This window comes from Periplaneta americana, chromosome 17, assembly GCF_040183065.1.
Source record: "Periplaneta americana isolate PAMFEO1 chromosome 17, P.americana_PAMFEO1_priV1, whole genome shotgun sequence".
In the NCBI taxonomy this organism is placed as follows: domain Eukaryota; kingdom Metazoa; phylum Arthropoda; class Insecta; order Blattodea; family Blattidae; genus Periplaneta; species Periplaneta americana.
The window spans coordinates 115,790,130-115,801,938 of NC_091133.1; the positions used below are offsets into that span (position 1 = coordinate 115,790,130).

The following is an 11,809-nucleotide window of genomic DNA, read 5'->3' on the forward strand; positions in this document are numbered from 1 at the left end:
AGCGGCACTTTTGAGTTGTATTGTCAAAATAGACGGTTGTTTTCGGAAGGAATAAAATTTCTTAAGTCGTTTGCAGTAATAATAATAATAATAATAATAATAATAATAATAATAATAATAATAGTATTTTCTAATTATATATTATGAGTAAAAAGAAGACATCTGAAGCATGAAGAACCATACATGTTACGTAATTATTTAAGCACAAGGAACTGGCTACCCTATTCCATTATCTCCTGGCCTAGTTGCCTCATAAGTGGTGTCTTGTTGATATCACATGTGAGGGTCAGACCTGTCTTCAGACAGTTGACTAAACAAAATACTTCATTTCTAGTAAATGGTTTTTGGAATCTCTTTTTTTAAGTTCATACTATATTTAATAAAATAAAATTTAATTAAATAATAATAATAAAATTACAATTAAACTTGTTGATTGTTAAGGTACGTATTATTATGATATGTCCTCTCAAATTCTTTTCTCAAGTTCTTCAGTACTTCATTATATTTGTTACATTGGTCTTGATTCAAATTAGGTAAGAATTTTAGATTAATAAAGTGGTCACAGTTACCCACTGAAACTTGCAACTCCCACAATTTCGCTTTCTCTAAGAAAGCTTTTATTTGTTCATACATTTGCGGTAATAAGGACATTCTTTCCTCGGAGATGGAGACAAAATCGTAGCGGTTACGGATGTCTATTCAAACGTCGCGGTCAATGATGTCATCCGGAGATACACGAACTGCTCCTGCATCTTATTCCACTCTTACATTAAAAAAGAAAGAGAGGGGGAAGTGCTCCGAGAAGGCCCTATTGAGATGTCTGATATATTGTATCATGTAGGCATACAGTGTCACAGTATTGATATTCTATTTACTTGAAATACTGGATTTGGATATGCAACATTCTTACCATTTTGAAGTGCAATATAGGTACATAGTGATTGATAATGTGAGCTGTTGGCTACTAAAACAGTAGTAATTAAACAACCTAAAATTGTTTTTACTGCATATTTGTGGGTACCGTATATACTGAATTATATTACTTCTACTGTCTCCTGTAAAGTAGCTCAAACGGGTTATGCAACATTATTCTGGGGAGGTATTCAATTAAAGGCAATTAATTTTAACATGATTGCATTGATTCTGTAACTAAATAAACAGAAGCTAGGTCTATAAGGTCTTAATACTTAAAGAAAACTAAATAAGCATTCAATCATTTGTTTCACATTCATTATTCCAAGGAATATAATGTGCACACCTAACTTCATGCTTTCCTTAAGTGACCTTAAAAACAAGATAGAATAAGTTTGGAGAATCATTCATGCATATCTAAGAAACCTGAGGAATCACAATTAAAGTACTTCATTTAAAAGGTTACTCTTTACGTTCTGAATATATTTTTTCCACTTAACTTAGGAAAGGATGTATATAAAACAGCCAAATGAAGCCACACATAACTGACAAATACACAACATCCAATTGCAAGGAGTGGTTTCAAATTCCACATCCAAACTTACTAACCTGACTAGCAATCTGGTCATGAAAGAACAGAAGAAGTCTCGTATTAGTGCATCAACTTGTAACTGCACTTCAAGTTATAAAGTAAACTGATATAAAACTCCACAAGGTTCTTAAAGAAAGACTGAGCAATACTTTCCAAACAAGGTATGTTATTTTGTATGTAATTCCTGCTTTCTGCTGCCAGATATAGTATATTTCTCGCCAAATTACAAAATATCCTATCCTATTATTTTTCAAGACACGAAATTATGTGCATATTACTGTAAACCTGTGCTTGTGCATGAAGTAATTTAAACACACAAATATTATATTACACCTGAGTTCAAAGTCTATATTGACTGATACCTACACGTCTTATGAAATGCAAGCATACATAAAACTGAAAATCAGATACTGACTTAAAAAATAAAATAAAATAATAAAAAGGATCACAAATATGTTGTTATTGTTTTCTAATGCCAGGCGTTTGACAATAAAGTCATTTGACCTCTTGCACTCCAATATTTTTCAAAGATATTATCATGGTCAGCCACTGAAGCACAGATTTTGAGGTGTTCCGAATCCATTTCTTGGTTTGAGTTGCACAATGGGCAGTTAGGGGACTGATATATTCCAATTCTATGCAGGTGTTTGGCCAAACAATCATGGCCTGTTGCCAATCTAAATGCAGCTACAGACGATTTTCGTGGTAAATCGGGAATTAACTGTGGATTATGACAAATATGACATATTCTCTCTTTGTAAGTTTTACATATTTCAGAAAAATTCAATCTCCTTATATGTTGCAAATGATACTGCCATTTATAGTTCATGTTTTCTTCAACTATTATTCAGAAGATATGCATTAAATAATTTAAGATCCACCCAAATAAGAAATTAAACTTTCGTTTCCTGAATTACAAATGAAAGACATTCTTCATAATCCCAAAACAAACACATCTGACTTCATTTATACATCGTATGCTTTAAGTACACAGGAAGTTACAAACCGAAATACCGGGCTACATTTTTTAATGAATCGCATGAAGCTATCACTGCTAGATGGCAGTATTATCCAGGTGTCAAAGTGATCAATGTGCGCACAAGTAAAACAAAGAAGCAGAAGTTGCAAGATGGCGGCACTTCTGGACAAGTGTGCCATTGTCAAATCGCACTCCACTGTACGATTTTTCTGGACAAAAGGTTTGGCAGCGAAGGATATTCATAAAGAAATGCTGCCCGTGTATGATGAGCATTACAACCGACGTGTGACATTTGAAGGCAACCAAGGATTTCCATGGCAACATCCCCTTCCCCTCTCTTTGTGGTCAGTAACACGTTATCACTCTCTCTTGCCTTTACCTAAGACTGTCTATTGCAGTCTAATGCTCTGGTTGCTTGTAATAAAATTGTGTTTACATGGTCTATGGTGTTATATGGGTTCAAATCTCATTTCGACTTTTTTAAAATGAATTTTGTGTTTTCCTTTCTTGATTGTTATTTTACTTTCTTTCTTCTATATTTTGTTGGGTTCTTTCTTCCTTTATTTTTTCATTTTTCTTTCTTGCTCTCTTCCATGTTCTCATCCTTTCTCCTTGCTTTCTCTTTATCTCCTTTTATTACTTCTTTTCCTTGCTGTCCTTCCTTGGTACTTACTTAATTCGTGTGTCCTCTATTGCCTTCTTCCTTCCATATTTTTTTTTCCTTTTTTATGTTCGTTTATTTCTTTCTTACTTTCTTCAATTTTTCCCTGCTTTCTGTCTTCCTTTGTTTCTTGCTTCGTCCCTCTCTTGCTTTTTTTTTTCTATCTTCCATCCCGCACTCACTAGACATCAATTTCACACACTATGCAGACGTACAGAAAGGTATGTAACAATCACAATGAGAATCTTTAAGTTATTTTCAGTTCGCAATTAAAACACAAATCAATTAATGTTAATTTAGAATACACTACATCAGCCACAATTAGTAGGCCTATTATCACTCTAATAACTCTCGTCAGCTGAACAGAATATTTGTATAGTCTCTTCAGCTACCTTCGACACACACAATTCTAATGGTCATTGATATATTATTTGAGTAAGTACATATACAAAAGTTTTTTAACTATATTCTGTTTGGGACTATCGTCATTTTGTTATTATTCAACTGTTCAATTAACAAATAATGTTTAAATAATTGATTAAATGGCGATCTTACTTACTTACAAATGGCTTTTAAGGAACCCGAAGGTTCATTGCTGCCCTCACATAAGCCCGCCATCGGTCCCTATCCTGTGCAAGATTAATCCAGTCTCTATCATCACACCCCACCTCCCTCAAATCCATTTTAATATTATCCTCCCATCTACGTCTCGGCCTCCCTAAAGGTCTTTTTCCCTCTGATCTCCCAACTAACACTCTATATGCATTTCTGGATTTGCCCATACATGCTACATGCCCTGCCCATCTCAAACATCTGGATTTTAAGTTCCTAATTATGTCAGGTGAAGAATACAATGCGTGCAGTTCTGTGTTGTGTAACTTTCTCCATTCTCCTGTAACTTCATCCCGCTTAGCCCCAAATATTTTCCTAAGCACCTTATTCTCAAACACCCTTAACCTATGTTCCTCTCTCAGAGTGAGAGTCCAAGTTTCACAACCATATAGAAGAACCGGTAATATAACTGTTTTATAAATTCTAACTTTCAGATTTTTGGACAGCAGACTGGATGATAAGAGCTTCTCAACCGAATAATAACACGCATTTCCCATATTTATTCTGCGTTTAATTTCCTCCCGAGTGTCATTTACATTTGTTACTGTTGCTCCAAGATATTTGAATTTTTCCACCTCTTCGAAGGATAAATCTCCAATTTTTATATTTCCATTTCGTACAATATTCTGGTCACGAGACATAATCATATATTTTGTCTTTTCGGGATTTACTTCCAAACCGATCGCTTTACTTGCTTCAAGTAAAATTTCCGTGTTTTTCCCTAATCGTTTGTGTATTTCCTCCTAACATATTCACGTCATCCGCATAGACAAGAAGCTGATGTAACCCGTTCAATTCCAAACCCTGCCTGTTATCCTGAACTTTCCTAATGGCATATTCTAGAAATGGCGATCTTACTCGTGTTAATTATGTAAGCATGTGCGGCTTACAGCTGTTTCGGTGCTATTCGACACCATCCTCAGAGCCTAATGAGTAGGCTCTGAGGATGGTGTGGAATAGCACCGAAACAGCTGTAAGCCGCACATGCTTACATAATTAACACGAGTAAGATCGCCATTTAATCAATTATTTATATTCAAGTGTTAAAAGTAGTGTATGAAAGATTCAACATGAAATAATGTTTATAATGAAAATATTCATTGTCGTGTAAAGATTCAGACTTAAAGAACAAAATATTTTTTGCATCTTAATTACACACGTCTAACACTTTTCATCACTTAGGAATATGGTTACAATAACCACTTTCATGTATTAAAGTAAAAACCTAAGTTGTAGTTTCGATTTCTTATCAGCCATCTTCAGAACTAATAAGGTTCTTGCTTCTTTCGGCAAAACAACTGAAGAAACCGGAAGAAGCAAGACCTTACTAGTTTTGAAGATGGCTGATACAAAGTCGAACTAGTCAACTAGGTAATTTACAATTTAGGTTTCCATTTTAACACATGAAAGTTGTCATTATAACCAAATTCCTAGGTAAATATTTTACCACAAAACAGCTTTATTTCATTTCATTTCACTTTTATACAAAATGCCAGATGTGTTACATTTAGATGATAGGAAAACTGGTTACACATCTGAGATTATGATTCAAGACTTGCTAGGAGTGACATTCCACCATAGTTGCTCCTCAAAATAATTGCCATGACCATCACTATCACTGCTGTCACCATTAATTGAAACATTAACTTCATAATCACTGTCACTATCACTGTAAGCACTGTCATAGTAACCACTATTACTATTATTATCGTTGCCTGAATGGCTGTTAAGTTGTTAGAGTGAAATATACTGTAGATTATGAGAAAGAACTAATACAGGCCCAATGATTTGATAGGGCTGCCTGAATTATATAATATACGTAACAAGCTCCATATACAAAGAAATTCATCATCATCATCATCATCATCATCATCATCATCATCATCATCATCATCATCATCGACTTCTGAAAAAGCGACTTCAGTGAGCGTTCTCTCCTCTCTCCCACAATTGCATACAATACTATCGATATCCTTATAACCACTTCAGAAATTTGTACTATAATTAGACTGGCAAAGGTGAAAAAATACAAAAGGTGGTTTCAAGACAATTTGGACAGTATATGTAAAAATGATACTGTCACTCCAAAAATTAATACAAGCAATAAAAAATACCTATTTATTTCCACAGCTTAACTTTTATACCTACTTATTATTCTTCAGACAAAGTAATCTAAAGATGTAATTTTTATATCACCCACAGAACACTGCAAAATATGTGCTGTGTGAAATGCTGGAGTGCTGAACAATGATACATACATTAAAGTAGGAAATGTCTTAAAAGTTACTAACTTCGGTGAAAGTATGTGCTGCAGGAAGTAGAATGTATGAGGACTATTTTTAAAATAAGGACAGTTTTGCAATGAAACATGAACTACAAAAGATATTGGGTAGTTTACTTTTTCTAAGACGCTACATACATTTAGCTACTTTTCTATGTAGTTGCCATTGTTGTTGAAACGTTTGCCATAGCGTGAGACAAGATTCTGTAGACACTCCTCATAGAAGTCCGCTGCCTGAAACAACAATAATTCCTGGACCTCTGTTTCCACTTCATTGTCAGTGTTGAAATGCATCTCATCTGCCTGCGTTTTTTTGCTTCACGACAATGCAAGGCCTCATAGTGCTGCTCGAATGCAAGTTCTAGTCAAATCTTTCAGATGGCAGCAAGTGGATCACTCCCATACAGTCCAGACTTGGCTCTGACAGACTACCACATCTTCCTCCATCTGAAGAGGTTCTTCGCCAACAAGCATTTCAGCACCGACAATGAAGTGAAAACAGAGGTCCAGAAATAATCGTCGTCTCAGGCAGTGGACTTCTATGAGAAGGGCCTACAGATTCTTGTTTCATGCTATGGCAAATGTTTCAATAACAATGGCAACTACATAGAAAAGTAGCAAAAGGTATGTAGCAACTGAGAAAAAAATAAAGTACCTACCCAATATGCCTCGTGATTCATGTTTTTTTACAAAACAGTCCTTACTATAAAAACAGCCCTGGTAATATGAATAATTTAAAACAACTTCAAAACACAGTGATATTACAGTTTTGTTAATAGTAGTCAAGCAGACTGAGTAACTTCAAATTCTATAGTGCAATGTGTTTCATTTACAGATATATTACTAAATTTTATAGAGTATATTATATAATGGTTATTTATTCTTCTTTTAATCTAATGTTTATGATTGAGATGTGTCGTTTGTTTATAATGCAAATATTTTTTATCCATCAATGCTTAATGTTTCACTTTCAATATTCAATTTGTATTAACTCATACACATAAAAAACAACAAAATGAAGTGTCATATGGTATATTAAATTAATTCATGAACGTGAATGAAAAAAATTTAAATTGATTAACTGATGAATCTGATATAAATAATATTTAAATTAAATAACAGTACTAATGAATTTACCTTACCTTTGATATAACATGAGGATCTATGGCGAGTATAACAATGAAAGGAGAAGTGGTATCAGAAAACAACATGTGAACAGCATCTAACACGAGCAGAACTTTATCCTGTTCACAACTATCCAGTCCATCAACTATGACGACTAATCGTGTTTGCTGTGAGGTGAAACTGTCTAGACACTTCACCTAGAACACAATAATTATAACAATAATAATAACGAAAACAATAAAAATGAAACATACAAGAAACAGTACCACCAAAGTTCAATAAAAAATATAACTTCCACTCAAACGCAATTAATAAAATGCGTTATCTACAAAAATTGGCACATACTGTACACGACTAGTTACTGAAATTAAGACAATGTGGAAAAACTGAATATAAATAAATGCATAAATATGAGGTTGCAAATCTTATAAAACATTTAAGAGCTTCTTCTGCAAGCTGGAGGTATTCATGCATTCTTTTGACCTATAACTAATCTACTGTACACTCTGCGAGAAAGCCTAATTGCAACATTCCATCAGTAGGCACGTACATATTTAAATTAATTTTTCCTTTTTTTGAATATCAGCTAGTTCAACACAACTGTCTAAATATAGATTTATTATCCATCTGTGACCGTCTTATTTGAGTGTCTTCCGACAAATACTCAAAAGCTGTTGTTTAGAATTGTGCGAACTTCATTTAACAAACTCAGTATTTGCCACATCACATGTAGCTAAATTTTCTAAGAGTTCTTTAATGCACTGGAATGCATCACATTCCTTCTTGAAAAGTGATTTAGACCGGAAGTCAAAATTTGCTTATAAATCTTTCGAATTTATCTCTGGTTGTTATCATATTAACATCTTGGTCTTGCAAACTCATACTATTCTAAGTGTTTAAGTGTTCGAAAATATCAGCAAAGTAGGCTACTAGAAATTATCTTCATGTAATATTTCATGTCACTGTTGTACTATATTTTTCTATTTTGATCATTCTTTCGGCAGTTTCCACTAATTTTGAGTAGAGTTATTGTTTTTTTTTTTTTTATTTTACAGGAATTTTTCAAATGGGGGTAAGTACCCTACCTGTTCGGTAGAGGGTGGTCGCATACAGAACTCTCACCCAAAAGTGAGTTGCACCTTCAGAAAGTTTGGGAATCACTGACTAGACTAAGAGATTGTATGAAGATCTCATTTGTGTCTTGTATTAAAATTATGAAGGTTTTGATTAGTACGTACTAAATGTATGTTTTTAATATAAAAGATCATAAGGGAAAGAATGCGTACTATAAAAAAGAAGGAATTCCATACTATATCCTATTTCAATAAACTACCAAAAGAACAAGACACAAGCTGCTTGCCAAGTCTGAAAACAGACAAAATGTTGTTGTTCTTGTTTTCTAATGCCAGGCATTTGACAAAGTCATTTGACCTCTTGCACTCCAATATTTTTCAAAGGTATTATCATAGCCAGCCACTGAAGCACAGATTTTGAGGTTAAATGGCAAGTTGTAGCCGATTTAAGTGAACACCATATTTTAACGTTTTGGTGGCTACTTCATTCACACACACAACCCCCAGAATGTCTGGAGGACCACACCTGCTGTTGGTTGACGGGTCCATTGGACCTAGCTGGGAGATTTTGTTGATCACCAGCTTTCCCTCCTTAAGCCACTGGAGGACGATTTTAATGCCATAGCAGGTCAGCACTAGGAACAGAAAAGTAGAAAGAGGAGGAAGGAAAGGGAAGTGAACCCCTAGGCCTCGAATGCTCTAATGCCGTCAGGGTCGAAGAAAGTAAGAGTTCAGTCAGAGGACTGGATAGGAAAGGGTAAAGAGGGAATTAGGTATTGAATAGAGGAAAATTATACCAAATTCAGTCATTAACTCATCAAGCTGACCAGTGCTAATTGATGAGTAGCCCCTCCCTTTAGTTCAGCTCGTAAAATTATGCTTACTAACAGCTGCACCACGGGAAGGTAGGGATGGGACATTGGGTATTTGTCCAGGTTGGTTCCTTAAAGCCTTCAATGGGAAGGATTAATGGCTCTCCCCCCTGTATCCGACAGATACCCTTTTGTAGACAAAATGTATAATAAATTAAAAAAGAATGGTATTCAATCATGTGACTTATCTTTAATGAAAATTATGCAATTATAAATTTACATTGTATTTTAAAATTGTTAACGTTTTCGCCATTCTAGTATGGCATCTTCAATAATTAGAGATATCTTGTGAAAAAACATTCCATCAAAAATGTAGTAAAAGATTTTTACATAATATGAAAGTATTATAATATAATAATTATAATATATAATATATTATAATATTATATAATATGTTTATTGTATTCAGGACCCTTGTGGTCACTCAAAATTCTTTGAGCTGATGTCTATAATTTAGAAATTTATATAATTTATTATTGTTGACGTCACTCTTAAAAACCGTTAAAACACTTAAGTGTACCAATTGAAATCAAATTTAAAATATGCAATACTTAACTTAATTTCAATTAAATATGCATATTTGAAATTTGATTTTAATTGGTATACTTAAGTGTCTAGCGTTTTTTAATGTTTTTTAATATTATCATCAACAATCTATATTTTGACATTATGTAAAAATCTTTTACTACAGTTTTGATGCAACGTTTTTTCATAAGGATATCTCTAATTATCAATGTCTGAAGATTCCATACTAAAATGGCGAAAACGTTAACAATTTTAAAATACAATGTAAATTTATAATTTCATAATTTGCATTATTAAAGATAAGTCATATGCTTAATACCATTATTTATTAATTTATTTCTTGACTTACTGGAATTTTCAAAATGAACTAAAAAAATATATAATATTTATATAGGTATTTATATTATAATATTTATTATTAAGAATCACCAGCAAAAATTAAAGGAAGGCATGTTGTTGGCACAGCTTAATGTGGATAGATTATATATATATATATATCGTCATATCCATATTAAAAGTTGCAATAATCTGTTGCTTGTCAAATCCCGGTCCTATTTCTGAGAAGCGACCTCTATTAAATTTACAAAAATTGATTTAAAAATCAGGCAATTCTCACCATGTCGGTCATGAGATTGACCTCTGAACGCAGTGCTTGAAGGAAGCCCTCAGATTTTAAAGTATCAAGATGTGCAATTGCTCGTTGTAGGTGGCGTCTCTGTGAGAATATCAGAGCTTGGAACATTTGTGCCCACGTGTAAAGATTAGCTACAACACCCACACACAGCAACACTGCAATGGTCACCAGGATCACCTGAGCAGTTGTACGTTCAATTGCCACAGTCCTGAAATACAAGAGACAGACAGTGAGCACGAGCAGACTACTCTGAATAAAAGAATGACTTGCATAGTTTAGCTGTACAGAAATGATGACATCACTCTCGAAGTTAAGGAATCAAAACAAAGAAATTTACTTACTCAGACTCTGGATCAGTCTCATATGTAAGAAGGTACAAAGTCAGAACAGAGATGCCAGCAAGGGAACTTAAGAAGCCTACTTCGAAGATAACAACATATGGTAAACAGCACATCCGTCGCCACCGCCAAGATGACGTGGATTTTACTGAAAAACAGACATTTGGCACATAGCAAAACTATGACATGGTTCAGCTCATGCAACAAATGTAATAATGTTTTACTTGCTGCAAACTATGACACAAGACTCCTATTTGTCTGATGAAAGAAGTCATGCTAAGGGATTGTGAACCTTCCAAAAATGTATTGCACTTTGCTAATGTCATTGCTAACATGTAACAGGGTATCTACCAAAATCAATCCAAAATTCTTGACCTTTTCATTGCTTTTTCTTGACCTTTTTTAAATCGACCTCTTACTTAGGTAAATGATTTTATCTTCAGGATATGTTTATTCAAATTAATAATTTAAATTTATATTTTTTAAGTCTGTTTCCTCAAGTCATCAAATTTGTATTAATTTTTTTTTTATTCAATGCCACCAGGTTGTCATTTTGACATTTCTGGTCTCTCCTGGCAATGACTTATGTCCCAATGATGATAATGAATTGCCAGGAGAGGTCTTAAACCTAAGCCTAACCTAATTTTCAGACCATGGACGAACACAAAAACATTCTCCTTTAAGGAAAAATTACTGTGTTCTAACTGGGAAACGAACCCGGGACCTTATGAACTGTAGTCAGAATCTTTGACCACTAGCCCATGAGGCTGGTCCCAAACTTATATTAATTACTAGAATAATACCTTTGATTAATACCATTACATAAGGAAAATTAGCATAATATTTCTTTTATTAGTAAACTGGCCATATGCAGACTTTTTCGTTGGTTTTGAGAATGAATTATCTTACAAGTAAAAGACGAATCTCTTAATTGAGGCTGTTAGACGGAAAGGATAAACTAAAGCATTTAAAATCTCACTGGTAAAGGGATATATCTTTTAACCACAGCGCACATTAACATTTAAAATTAAAACCTCACGGAATTTACGAATGCTTAGTAACTTTTAATCACATTGTATGGAAAATAACGTAAGTGCACTTACACCCCTTTGCTTCTGACTGCCTCAATTATAAGCAATTTACTTTTCATAATATTAATGACTCAAAGTTGGAAAGAAAGGGTGAAGAAAAATGATGCTGAAACT

At 33.8% G+C, this 11,809-nt stretch overlaps 1 protein-coding gene across 8 annotated transcripts in view; it reads right to left on the minus strand.

Moving 5' to 3' along the window:
- The window catches only part of Arms (Ankyrin repeat-rich membrane spanning), a 240,880-nt gene that overhangs the window by 79,687 nt on the left and 149,384 nt on the right, over positions 1 to 11,809 (minus strand). For all 8 annotated transcript variants that reach the window (XR_011330235.1, XM_069816810.1, XM_069816808.1 and 5 more), the window contains 3 exons: positions 10,608 to 10,752; positions 10,249 to 10,474; positions 7,180 to 7,359 (listed from right to left, as the gene is read on the minus strand). Coding sequence is in view for 7 of the 8 variants with exons in the window: in XM_069816810.1 (XP_069672911.1) it covers positions 7,180 to 7,359; positions 10,249 to 10,474; positions 10,608 to 10,752 (551 nt within the window). In the remaining variant the exon portion in view is untranslated. The remainder of the gene's footprint in view (positions 1 to 7,179; positions 7,360 to 10,248; positions 10,475 to 10,607; positions 10,753 to 11,809) is intronic.